General features: G+C 39.2%; 1 protein-coding gene across 3 annotated transcripts; it reads right to left on the bottom strand.

The window, feature by feature from the left end:
- Positions 1–1,251: 1,251 nt before the first annotated feature.
- si:ch211-188c16.1 (uncharacterized protein LOC562677 homolog) lies at positions 1,252–12,148 on the bottom strand. 3 transcript variants are annotated; one of them, XM_058067248.1, is made up of 19 exons: positions 11,946–12,148; positions 9,707–10,643; positions 9,450–9,632; positions 7,858–8,344; positions 7,691–7,791; positions 7,584–7,609; positions 7,444–7,484; positions 7,314–7,358; positions 7,021–7,153; positions 5,944–6,103; positions 5,747–5,870; positions 5,651–5,682; positions 4,088–4,151; positions 3,397–3,428; positions 3,174–3,237; positions 2,057–2,158; positions 1,958–1,971; positions 1,730–1,763; positions 1,252–1,585 (listed from the first exon to the last, which is right to left on the bottom strand). In XM_058067248.1, exons 1-19 carry the CDS (start codon positions 11,952–11,954, stop codon positions 1,516–1,518), a joined length of 2,658 nt encoding a protein of 885 aa, XP_057923231.1. In that variant the 5' UTR covers positions 11,955–12,148; the 3' UTR covers positions 1,252–1,515. The 3 variants fall into 3 exon arrangements, with proteins under 3 accessions (XP_057923231.1, XP_057923230.1, XP_057923232.1); XM_058067247.1 differs by having other exon boundaries at positions 9,444–9,632; positions 11,946–12,147; XM_058067249.1 differs by lacking the exon at positions 1,958–1,971 and having other exon boundaries at positions 9,444–9,632; positions 11,946–12,147.
- Between the last annotated feature and the right edge of the window lie 878 nt (positions 12,149–13,026).

Here is a 13,026-nt window from a genome sequence, read left to right as displayed (position 1 = left end):
GAGAAACTAGGACGCGGGGGGGAAAATCAGAAATTTCAAGATTAATTTCAAGAAAAAAAGTGGTCATATTAAAAGAATAATGTCATAAATCAATCAAAATCAATAAAGTAGTACATTTGTGACAATTTACAAGAAATAAAGTGGTAATATTAAGGGAATAAAGTAAAATTTACCAAAAAAAAAGGTCAAGGGACTAAAGCCGTAAATTTACGACAATGGTCATACTAAGAGAATAAAGTCATAAATGTACATCAATAAAGTTGTACATTTGTGAGAATTTACAAGAATAAAGCTGTAAATCTACAAGAAATAAAGTAGTAATATTACGAGAATAAATTTTAATTTACCAGAAAAAAAATGTCAAGGGACTAAAGCCGTAAATTTACGGCAATGGTCAATATTAAGAGAATAAAGTTGTAAATGTACATCAATAAAGTTGTACATTTGTGAGAATTTACAGGAATAAAGCTGTAAACCTACAAGAAATAAAGTGGTAATATTAAGAGAATAAAGTTAAATTTACCAGAAAAAAATATCAAGGGACTAATGCTGTGAATTTACGACAATGGTCATATTAAGAGAATAAAGCCGTAAATGTTCGTCAAAGTTGTACATTTGTGAGAATTTACAATAATAAAGCTGTAAATTTACAAAAAATAAAGTGGTAATATTAAAAGAATAAAGTTAAAATTTACCAGAAAAAAATGTCAAGGGACTAAAGCCGTACATTTACAACAACAAAGCCGTAACCTTACAAGATAAAAGTCATAATATTAAGAGAATAGTCCAAAAAAGTCAAGAGAAACACAGAAAAAAGTCGTAAATTTACAATTGTCATACATTAACGCAAATAAAGCTGTAAATATACAATAAAAAAGCATTAACTTTCCGACACCAATAGTATATTTAGTATTTGATTACTGTTCAAAACAGTAAAACTCAGCTGTAATGGTCTCATTTCAACCAATTGGAAATGAAACTGCAATTTAAATACCAAACGTACAATGTTTTTGAGGTATTAAGTGACCAATACTGTATGCAACAAGTTACTAACATACATATATTATAAGACTTTGGGTATGATGCAGCGTAGCTGTACACCATTACAAACTACAACCACAATAATAAAGAATGCATTACTGTCTATGGAAAGGCAGAATACTACATTGCATATTTTCTACTGGATGCCATTAAATTAAAAAGCGGTCATATTTTGGTTGTAAGGTTTATAGTAAAATGCCAGCCAAAGCATCCATCCATGACCAACATTTATTCAATGTAACCCAGAAAACAAACATAGAAAAAAAAAAAAACATTAACAATGAAAAACATGCTTTAAACTCCAACATGTGAGTAATCATGTGTGCTTAGTGTTGTGCAACAAGGCAATTAGAAAGTCAGACAAAAAATATAAATGTGATTCAGATAGTTTGCACAGTAGAACAAAGTGAAAACAAAAAGTTTTTCCAATTTTGCATACACCCCAGTGGATTAGAATTCTATTGCTTGTTTTACTCAGAAGGTGTCGGCATACAGAGGTGGCGGGGGAAGGAGTTCCAGCTCGGAGAAGTCGACTTCCTGTTCACTGTCATACATAACAAAAAAATAAATGTGTGCCTGAGGCAAGAATGTCACTGAGCCTTTATGCACAAGCATAAGTTAAGTATGCAAAAATCAAATAAAGAACTAAAACACTGCATCACTGAATTTGTTTTACGTCAGTACTTACGGATATGGAGGCTCGTCAACGGCGCACAAGAAGCCTGGATAAAGGAGAACAGATAAAAATGTCACACACATTCAATGGAAAAGCAGATACAAGATGCCACGGGCGAGACATCAAACGGCGTAAAAGATTGTCCTTCAAAGTGATTTCTTTGTAGCCTCCTCTTAGCATCTGCACTATCAGTGAGCGTGACATTAGTAGTGACAACAGTGGAGCCGTAGGGACACTTACTGGGTGGGTCAGCACTTGGCACCAGACACAATGGAAAGAAAATGGACAATGTTATATCACATAAAGCAAAAACATGTTATGGATGATAGAATGCTATACTTAGTAGGGGTTGGCACGCCGTTATCCACAGGCACATCAACAAATTCATCTTGGTTGTGTTGAAAGAAGATGGCCAGCTTCTGCAGGGCTTCGTGTCTTGTCCTTGAAAAGGTCAACACAAGATTCAAAAGGTGTGTCCAGGAAAAAAAAAGTGTGATTTTTTTTTTTTGCATCTTAAATGTTTCAGTTCAAACTAATTTAAATATTCGTCAACTGAACACAAAATGCAGTTTTGAAATGAAAACTTTTTTTACTATTAAAACGTCCTTTCTTCCTACAACTGTACAACCAGCACTGCTTCCAATAGACTTCTACACCGCTATGTACATCTGTGCAATACTGTTTTTTATATTCAGTATAGCTATTCCAGACTCCATTCTCTGTGCAATATCTGATCTACCTCCACGTGCAATATTAAGGCTCTAAATGCAATATAGTTTTTCTATAATGCCTCATATTAACTCACTAGCAAGATCTCAGTGTATATCTCATCTCGTTTCATATTATCTGCATACTGTATTTGTACATAACTCTGAGTAAAACTGTTGATTTTGTTAATACTTGGGTTGTTTATATTGTTTATTTTTCTATATTGTGTATTTTGTACTGCTTAACTGATTCTGTACTCTTGCTACTGTGCAATGCAAATTTCCCCACTGACGGACGAATAAAGGCATATCTTATCTAATCTTATCTTATCGGGATGCTGTGGCATGACCTTAAAAAGGTACTTCATGCCTTAAAAGCCTAAAATGTGGCTGAATGACAACAATTCTGCAAAGATGATTGGGCCAAAATTCCTCCACAGCGCTGTAAGAGACTCATTGCAAGTTATCATAAAGTCTTGATTGCAGTTGTTGCTGCTAATGGTCCAACCAGTTATTAGCTTCAGGGGGCAATCACTTTTTCCACACAAGGCTATGTAGGTTTGGTTTGTTTTCTCCCTTAAATAATAAAAATTCATTTAAAAACTACATTATGTGTTCAGTTGTGTCGTCATTGACTAATATTCAAAGTTGCTAGCTGATCTGAAACATTCAAGTATGATAATATTCAAATATGTATGCACTGTCCACTGTAATAGTTATGCCATGAACATTGTGCACGTTACACTTACTGAATATGTAGATCCTCCATGTTGGCATCATTCAGGATGTGCTGGGTGCTAGCTAGGTCACATGCTGTTAAAAGTGAAAGGACATAGGGCAGAGAGGTGAGCAAAGTGAAGGCAAAGGTCAGCTCATTTAGATTTAGAGCAAAAGCAGAGGTCACGTTGCCTTTTTAAATAAGGCAAGACAGCAAGGGGAAATCCTTCAACACCCTGGATAGAATCTACTCACATGTTTCAGGCATTGAGGTTTGTTGGAGAAAGCTACATGGATGAAGAAAAAAAATTGAAAATGATAGCATTATTAAGCATGAATTACATGTAAATACTGTAAAAGTTGTTGATAGTATCTGGTGAGAGTGGAGGCAGATGGGTAAAAGTGATTATGTGATACATTATCTCATGTTTTCTAACCGTACATGAAGTTATTGACTACCCCTTTTTTTAATTCACGTTTCCTGAGCTCCATGTAAGTGGTAATGGTTTTATTTCATTTAAACATGCATCAGATTACAATTGAATGCATCACATAATCAGTTCACAGTTCCACATGTCCAAAAGGAGTAGGAAGAAGCAAATATTACCCATATTTCTACACAATAAGTAAGATATGGTAAAACCACAGAGCAATAAAGAGTGTGGAGTGATTTCTGATTGGTGTAAACCAAAGTCGGCAACAAAATGTGTATAAGGTGTTAGTTATTATATTGTTATCTGTTTTTATGCTTGAAAATGCTTAATTTAAGCCAAAAAAAACATACAATTTGCTTTGATATGTACATTTTTGACTACTAAGTTATTAATTATTGTAAAAAATCTGTGCCAGAGTGAAGCCACACAATTCAAAGCACAAGGTGTCGAGGGGTGACTGTACACGTACATTGCAGAACAACCAAAAAGAACATGGAACTTTTATGCCTTACCGGCTTTCATGGGTGGGCGAGAGCGTCTCATCTTCACAGGCCCACTCTTCACTGTCGTCCGTGACTGCAGGGTAGGGGAAAAAGGGGGGGGGGGGGGGGGGGGGGGGGGGACAAATGGCTTCAATTAAGCAGTGCGCATGCTGACGACTAACTGACACTGACGTTTGGCAGGGTCGCAACTAAGCCACCCTAAATCCACGTCTTCTATTGAATTCCTTCACAATGGTAAAATAACAGTTGTCAGATATATGACAACTACTAAAGGGAAGGTATTTGGGTCAGGCCTTTTGGGGCTTTTAAGGTATCTTTCCAAACTCGGCACCTCTGCTTTGTGTTGCCTAACAAGTCTGTCTTAGCCTGCTAGACATTTACTGTATAAGATCATATCCGTGTATCACATAGCGGCAGTTATTTGTACTTCTGTAAATAAAGTAGCCAAAATATCTAATCCAGGGGTCGGCAACCTTTACCTTATCTTATCTTAAGGCATATCTTTACTATCAAAAGAGTCATTTTACCCCGTCGCTCACTAAAAAAAAATAGACTGGAGCCGCAAAACAATTTAAAAACAATATATTAAAAACTTTCAAAAGTTTGAATCTTTCTTAATTTTAACAAGTTGTAACAGCAGAATACAACAAATAGAAGTGCAGTGTGTATGTGTAATGGATGCCAATTTATAGATTAATGGCAGTATCATCTTTATTAAATGTGCAGCGATGTGCTCACATCCAGAGCGAATTGTGAGTCTCCCAAGATTTTGATTGGCTGTAAGATTTGGACGGAATTTTGGGATATCAAAGTAGTTCAGAGGTGAAAAAGCGGAGTTGATGAAGTACTCTTGCTAGTATAGGGTCTCATAGAGTCTGACTTTTTTTTTTAAACTCATTACATTCATTCATTCATTTTCTACCGCTTTTTCCTCACGTGGGTTGCGGGGGGTGCTGGAGCCTATCCCAGCTGTCTTCGGGCGAGAGGCGGGGTACACCCTGGACTGGTCGCCAGCCAATCACAGGGCACATATAGACAAACAACCATTCACACTCACATTCATACCTATGGACAATTTGGAGTCGCCAATTAACCTAGCATGTTTTTGGAATGTGGGAGGAAACCGGAGTACCCGGAGAAAACCCACGCATGCACGGGGAGAACATGCAAACTCCACACAGAGATGGCCGAGGGTGGAATTGAACCCTGGTCTCCTAGCTGCGCGCTAACCACTAGACCGCCGTGCCACCCAAACTCATTACAAAGATGCATATTTTCCCATTCTGGTGTTAAAAAAAAAAAAAAAAAACTTTGTGCATTGCGAAGGGAGCCACAACAAAGAGGCTGAAGAGCCACCTGCAGATCTGGAGCCATGGGTTGCTGACCCCTGACCCAATCCATGCGATTCAACACCAATGCAAACTACAACCATAAGAATTACTGTAACATCAATGGCCAGCACGGTGAAATAGTGGCTAAGACTTCTCCCTCACAGTCAAGGGAGCAGAGTTCGAATCTCCATTTGAGGTTGTACCTAATAAATAAGAGTCAGTATATTTTTGTGATACTTACAACTGCTTGTTAGTACAGGGTGGCTTGAAGACCTATAGAAGAAAAAAAAACATCTTAAAAATGACACCCTCAGACTAATGTTCTGGTGTCAAATACCTGCTCCCGATGCTGATGGTGTCTCCCTCCAGGTTGCCACCACGTCCAGCTGCTTGGGCCTTCTTGCCAAGTTGGAGCATCTCCTTGATGTTAAGCTCCACGTTCATCACAGAAATGTAGCCATCTGACAAAGTCCAGAGCGCAGTCACTGGAATATTCAACTGAACAAAATAATGTTTTGTGTTTTTTCAACTCACATCTGTTGCTTGCGTCCCGTGCCAGCCATTTGCCTTTCGGACAGTTGGTGGTACGAATGATACTGACCGTGTCGCCGCTTTTCACAGGAAGGTCATTCTTACGGACCTTGCTGGCTACCATCACCTTTGCATGATACATGGGCTCTTCAGCGCCTGTCACCTAAAGAGTCACATCATCATTTTGTCTTTTTTAAACAACACTTTATTGTATAATGTTGAAATATTTAAGAAAAAACGTGTTTGTTATAATAAAATTGTAATTTGGGGGGACAATGTAAATGATGAAACTACTATTATGGTAAAGAAAAATTACAAAAGAAAGATTTTAGTTGCATAGATGTTTATTTTTTAAAGTGGTAATACTGCTTTTCCTCACGAGTGTTGCAGGGGGTGCTGGAGCCTATCCCAGCTGTATCTAACACCCCAGACTGATCGCCAGCCAATCACAGGACACATATAGACAAACAACCATTCACACTCACATTCATACCTATGGACAATTTGGAGTCGCTAATTAACCTAGCATGTTTTCGGAATGTGGGAGGAAACCGGAGTACCCGGAGAAAACCCACGCATGCACGGGGGAGAACATGCAAACTCCACACAGAGATGGCCGAGGGTGGAATTGAACACTGGTCTCCTCGCTGTGAGGTCTGCGCGCTAACCACTCGACCACCATGCAGCCGTGTTAATATCATTGGATGAGATGAGAAACAAAGTTAAAAGAGATTGTAATTTTAGGAAAATTACCTTGGGGAAAGTTATGACACTAAAACCATAATATTATAAGAACATTTCTGAAGATTTATAAAGAAAGTTGAAATATTTGGAACATTTATTTAAAAAAAAAATACAAAAGTGCAAAGAGTGAAGTTGATATTAATAGGCTTTTTCACTGATATGACAAAACTGAGATGCAGTTTTTCCTTGAAATATATTTAACTCCTTAGCATATCTTCATGTGTTGCTATATAAAATATCAAAGTGCCCCTTGCATCCTTTCATATGTCAGTACATGGCTCAAGGTGGAAAACGGTTTGGACACCCCTGGTGGCATAAAGCATTGAAAAGACCTACTTTGAACTTCTTTTTCATTTCATTCTCTTTCTTCTCTCTTTCTTTTTGCTCCTTTTTCTCCTTCTCCAGTCGCTGCTTCTCTCTTTTCTTCTGTTCCTTACAGTCAGCGGTGTTGGGGCTTTGGCGTTCCTTGCTGAAAACAAAGCGGATTGTACAGCAGCAACCAAATACAAATAAGACGTGCTGGGCATGAATAGAACCATATGGCTTTTATGGCTAAAACAAATGGAACCAGTTTGAGGCAGAACGTCTTGCTTTCATGAAAAGTATGAGTGATGTGTTGCATACTGTACCTGTGGACGTGATTAAGAGATGAATGTTCCCCCGGTACGGCGCCCCTGTTTGATCATCACAGTGGGAGAAAATCAAAGGCTGTCCTCCATCTGGCAAAAATCAATGTCAATTAAGAAACTCTGCACATACCATGGGTTCCGAGGCCAAATGTTAAGGGACGCCTCCTCCTTCTTGGGAGTAAAGAGAATAAATTCAGCACAGATGGAGTAACAACTAGACACACTTAAATTATACACAGTAAATTAGATAAAACAATAAATCCGATTTACCACTGGGTGGTTGTCCGCATATGGATCTGAAAAAAAAAAAAATTGACAATGATGTTAATCTCAATTGGGGCTTTGATTTATAAAAAATGAAGAAAACAAATCCTTACTCTTCAGGTTGACTTTCTGCTTGCGTGAGTTTTGGCAGAAGATGAGTTTGTTGAGGTTTTCCACATCTTCATACACATTATCACATTTGTAGTCTTGCTCACTGACACCAAGAGGAGTAACGGTTAACAATTAACGCCAGCGAACAAAGGCTGGGATTCGATCTCACCTGGCATGCGTGTGAGTCTCATCACTTCCTGGTGCTTCTTGGAAAGCCGGCGCAGTTTCCTCAGCTACTGACAGTTCTGTGTCAACAAGACGAGGCGGTACGGTCGCGTCGTCACGCCAAGGATCCTGTGCAATGGACTCTGTCAGATTTGATGGTTCGGCGAAGCTTCCTGGCTCATGAGGTGTTCCGTTCAGACCGCCAAGCTTCAGATCTTGGATGAGGGGGCTCTCGCTGGCCCCTGTGGGGTTACATGCGTCTGACGGAGGAGCTCCACAGTCAGTCGGTGCGGGAGGTGGAGGGTCAAGAGCTCCAAAATCTAGAACCCCTAAATCTAGAGCGGCAATGTCAACGGTTTCAGGCTGTATTGGTTCCATCGCTGAATTCTCAAAGTCTGGAAAGTCAGGAGCATCCAGGACAGCATTGGAGACGGAAGGATGCTCCGACTGTGGAGCATCACTTGGCTCTTGCACGGGATCTCGCAGCACATCTATGTAGTAGAAAAGCAAAATATTGCATCACTTTAGCAGCACATTTCTTAAATTTCCTTTCTATTATTACAGGTTTGGCAATACATTCATTGGCCGCCACAAACAAATCTGGACCGCCACAAATACATTTGGCTCTACCTGTTTTCCCTGGTCTACCAGTTAATAAACTGACAGCATTGCGACTATATTTATCGAGTATCAGACAACCTAGATTAGGGGTGGGCAAACTACGGCCCGGGGGCCACATCCGACCCGCCAAATGTTTGAATATGGCCCACCTGTATTTCATTTAAACTTAACATACAACCTGGTATCATGGCTTGAGCCAACCTTTTGATGGTTTAAGTAGCTTTTTTATCGATTTTGTTATTTATGTGGTCTGCTGTTTACGAAGTGCTCCTGAAAAAAAGGGACGCAAGCACATATAGCAGATTGCATGACACTTTTACAGATACAATAATTGTAGGTGGACTGTTACGTGTATAATATATAGTCTCAATAGAAAAAAAAAATATATATATATATATATATATTAGTCTGGCCCCCCATCAATTTGGTTAAAGCAATATGGCCTGCGAGTCAAAAAGTTTGCCCACCCCTGACCTAGATAAACAAGCGACTAGCGACAATTCTAACAAAGATTCTTTTGGAGAATGTAAAGTTAATGCAGGTAACGCATCATGGCCAATAATCCAAATTTGACCCTTACGCCCCTACCCTGCAACCCAACACCGCCGTAAATACATTGCAGCCCTACGGGAAACCCTGGAATGACCCAAACCACAGAGCCAAGAAACAAGAAAGGAGTTTTTCAAGAAGCGAAAGATTTTCTACGAACCACACCAACCTCCAAACTACCCAGCAGGCATAGTACTTGTTAAAGATGAGACTGAATTGAGTAATTTAGAGTTCTGTTACAAATAATACTATCTTCAAAATACATTAAATATTGAGTGTCTGGCGTTCATGGTTTTATGTCATACCCAAAACTCCAGCAAAAATACAGCAACTGTCCACTGATGTCCAATCAGATGATACAAAAATCACATGACCCGCAGCTAAAATAAATAGGAAAGAGGAATGAAAATGTTAACACACCATTACCCGGAGGTTGTCGGTAACAGCTAAGATCCAATAATGGAGGTCTGGGGGGTTTTAATGGCTTTACCGCCAGTGACCTCAAATCGGGTAGAGGCTTCTTTGGTGGAGCAGAGTGGGCAGGAAGTGTGGTGGTTGCAGGAGGTGGGTCATTCTTCTCCCGGCCACATTGCTTGATTACTGCAGGCTCTTTGGAGAAACAAATTCATGATTAATTAAATTAATTAATTAATGCAGTTAGAGTGAGAGAACAATGCGCGTACTTCGAACGGAGCTGTTGACTCTGGAGAAAGGTCGAGCAGAGATGCAAGCCAGGGGTGGAAGACACACAGGTGGAGGCGAAGGTAGGTCGGACTTCACGTATTCCATGTTCTTCGGTGGTGAGAAGAATGCCCTGTCGTGTGATACGAAGTCAGGGGAACGCAGACTCTTCGATCTGTTGGAGATCAACATCTGCTTGCAGGAGAACTTCTTCTTGGCTCTCTCCAAGGTGCTAATGATGCGGTTTTCCGAGTCAACGCTGGTCTCTGCTGACGGAGGACTGACAGAGACATCTGGACTGGAGAGGCGGCACTCTGTGGTTGATTGGTCACCTTGGAGCAAAACGCCATCCCCTGACGTCTGTTTTTCCACTGAGGGCAGCTCGCCAGGAGCACTGGAAGGTCTAGTGGTCAATTCGGCGTATGTGTGCTCCTCTCCGCTTTCTGTGTTTATTTTTGACACTTTAGATTTAAAAGGAAGCAGCAAGTTCTTCTTCTTGAGTTTGGCTTGCGGAACTTCTTTCACAGTCTCCGGTTCCGTCTGGGTCTCTTTTTTTGGTTGCGGGTCACATGTGTGCTCTTTTCCAGGCAGGATGGGCAGCACCTGAGGCATGTGGCGTTCTCTCAGGGACTGACGTGTCGTAGTGTCTCCATCAGTGGATCGGGAAGATGGAGATATCTGCTGAGGTTGTGGTGGAAAAGAAATTGGCCGCTTTCCCCCAGAAGCCCGCAGTCCGTCTCTGAAGATAACTCTGGGAACCACTGTTGTCTTGTTTTCTGTAGCAATATTGATACTGTTAACCACTGAACTGCAGTGGCCCCCAGCAGGAGGAAGGTATTTGGGTTTCTCAGCTACGGCTGGTCGAGTGCTTTTGGATTGAACTAGGAGGGCCTCCTCCTGAAACTTGGCCCTCAGAGCTTTGAAGTTGATTACACTCTCCTGAAAAACAGACAATAATTTACTTAACGTTCCTCTTGTGTTAGCTTTCTGATATCATCTCTTAGGTTAACGGGTCGGTTTTGACCCATGTATTAAATCAGCTATAGAATACACTAAAAACAATAATTTACCATCAAATTTGCTTCTCATATCTTGGTTACCTTCCTCATCCTTTAAAATGTTGGTTTTAATACTTTTAGTGTGGGCATGCAGGCCTTTTTTTGTCACTATACCCCTCCATTTCAATTTCCAAAAATGGTCAAATGAACCTCAAAAGAATCATATTAATAAATTGAAGGTTTTTTGTTACCTGGCTATTACTGAGGGATATAGAACATATCTCTTAAATCAATTAGTTTGATTTATTTTCTCATTTTAGTATTAATCACTAAAGAAACATCTATGGTGTTCAGGTCAATTTTGACCCATATATATTAATGTCAAGAAAAGGTAGAAAAAGTTATTGTTTTCAGCAACAGAACTTTAGTATAAATTGAAATCAAAAAGCAGAACAGGTCCAGATCTTGGTTCACTGTACTTCTGGCCATTCCTTCCATGATTCAAATTGTGAAATCAGCCAGTCAAATGAATGAATTCACCTCACATGTCTGGACCTTGTTTTTCTGCTGGTATACTGGAAAAGCGGTCAAAATGAGAATCCCCTGAAGCTTACATGATGAGAAGAGGAGCTGGTTGTCATTGTGTTGGCTAATTGTACACTTATGATTTCAGTTGTGGCTCAAAATATTGCTTTATAGTCATATTATTATAATAACCGGGTCAAAACAGATCCTCACAATACAGTGGTCATAATTTCAACCAGTAAAAATTATATTATTTTGTTGAAATAGAGTTTCCTTACAAAGTCAAGAAGCCTTGATGCAATATACAAATGTTATGTGATTCTTTTTATGCATTAAAATGTCGGTGCCGACCCTAACACAAGAGGAGGGTTAATTAAAAATGTAAAAATTAACTATGGACTGCTTTCTCTAGGAATGTTACACAAACAAATATCTTCAACCATTGTACACAAAAGTAATTATTATTTTTTATCTTGTTCAATTTAAACGCCGCTGTTTTTAAATGGAAATCCATATATTGTTAGAAATTAATAACGTGTTTTTGAGTAAAATATAAATATCTAGTAGTAACCGTGGGCTTATAATTGCTTTTCTAGAAATAAGCTAATCATACACGACAACATAACGTTACCTGGGGCACAATGTAATTAAATGAGAAGTGTCTAAGCTACACAAGTCATGATAACGCTAATTGGCAACAAAATACGTAGTTCTTTACCTCCTCCATTTTATCCCGTTTTTTTCATCACTGACCAGGTTTGCGCATAAAGCAACCTGACGTTTCGTGACTAAATTATTTTTTTTAGCTTCTTGGAACAACTTTCAAGTAAAGTTTTATGCTAACCGTCAACGAAGCTAACACAAACAATTTTGAAAGCACCACCGGTGTTGTGCTGCGCGTGCGTACAATGCGTCACCCCCGTACGTGCGCGTTCATGATGTTGCACGAGAGGTAACGGGCACGCTCAAGGAGTCAAAATTCAGGAAAATGTAATGTAATGTAATGCAATGTACTTTTCATTTTGTTTGCTGGCAAATGTACATATATATTTTTTCTTTTTAAATAAAATATAGCCATAACAGTACAATAGGTAAACCGTAAAAAATACAATTAAAGTATTAAGATTTGCCCTTATTCGTCCCTCAGTGGGGAAATTTGCAATATATATACATATTACATATACATATATATATATATATATATATATATATATATATATATATTACATATATAATATATATTTATATTACAAAAGACGGAATATGTGAATTTGCCCGGAAACAAAATCACAAATATTGGGAAATATAACATTTTGGGTGTGATTAAAACAAGATGTAATTATGAGTTGCCAAGTGACAGCCCCAAAACAAAGAAGTGCTCGGGGATCCAATACTTAGATCGCAATCAAATACATTCATTCATTTTCTACCGCTTTTCCTCACGAGGGTTGCAGGGGTGCTGGAGCCTATCCCAGCTGTCTTTGGGCAAGAGTCGGGGTACACCCTGGACTGGTGGCCAGCCAATCACAGGGCACATATAGACAAACAACCATTCACACTGAACATGCAAACTCCACACAAAGATGGCGGAGGGTGGAATTGAACCCTGGTCTCCTAGCTGTGAGGTCTGCGTGCTAACCACCCGACCGCCGTGCCGCCCAATGTGTATTTATTATCTCTTTTAAATTTCACAGTTTCTCATTGCAATACAAATATGTATTGTAATGTAATCACATGCAATTCTTTATTGTTTACACAATGTTGCTTTTCAATTTGTCTGTTTGTCATGAACAAGAAAT

The sequence above is a fragment of the Doryrhamphus excisus genome, chromosome 3 (assembly GCF_030265055.1).
Source record: "Doryrhamphus excisus isolate RoL2022-K1 chromosome 3, RoL_Dexc_1.0, whole genome shotgun sequence".
NCBI lineage: Eukaryota > Metazoa > Chordata > Actinopteri > Syngnathiformes > Syngnathidae > Doryrhamphus > Doryrhamphus excisus.
This window is presented reverse-complemented; position numbering and strand designations above follow the sequence as displayed.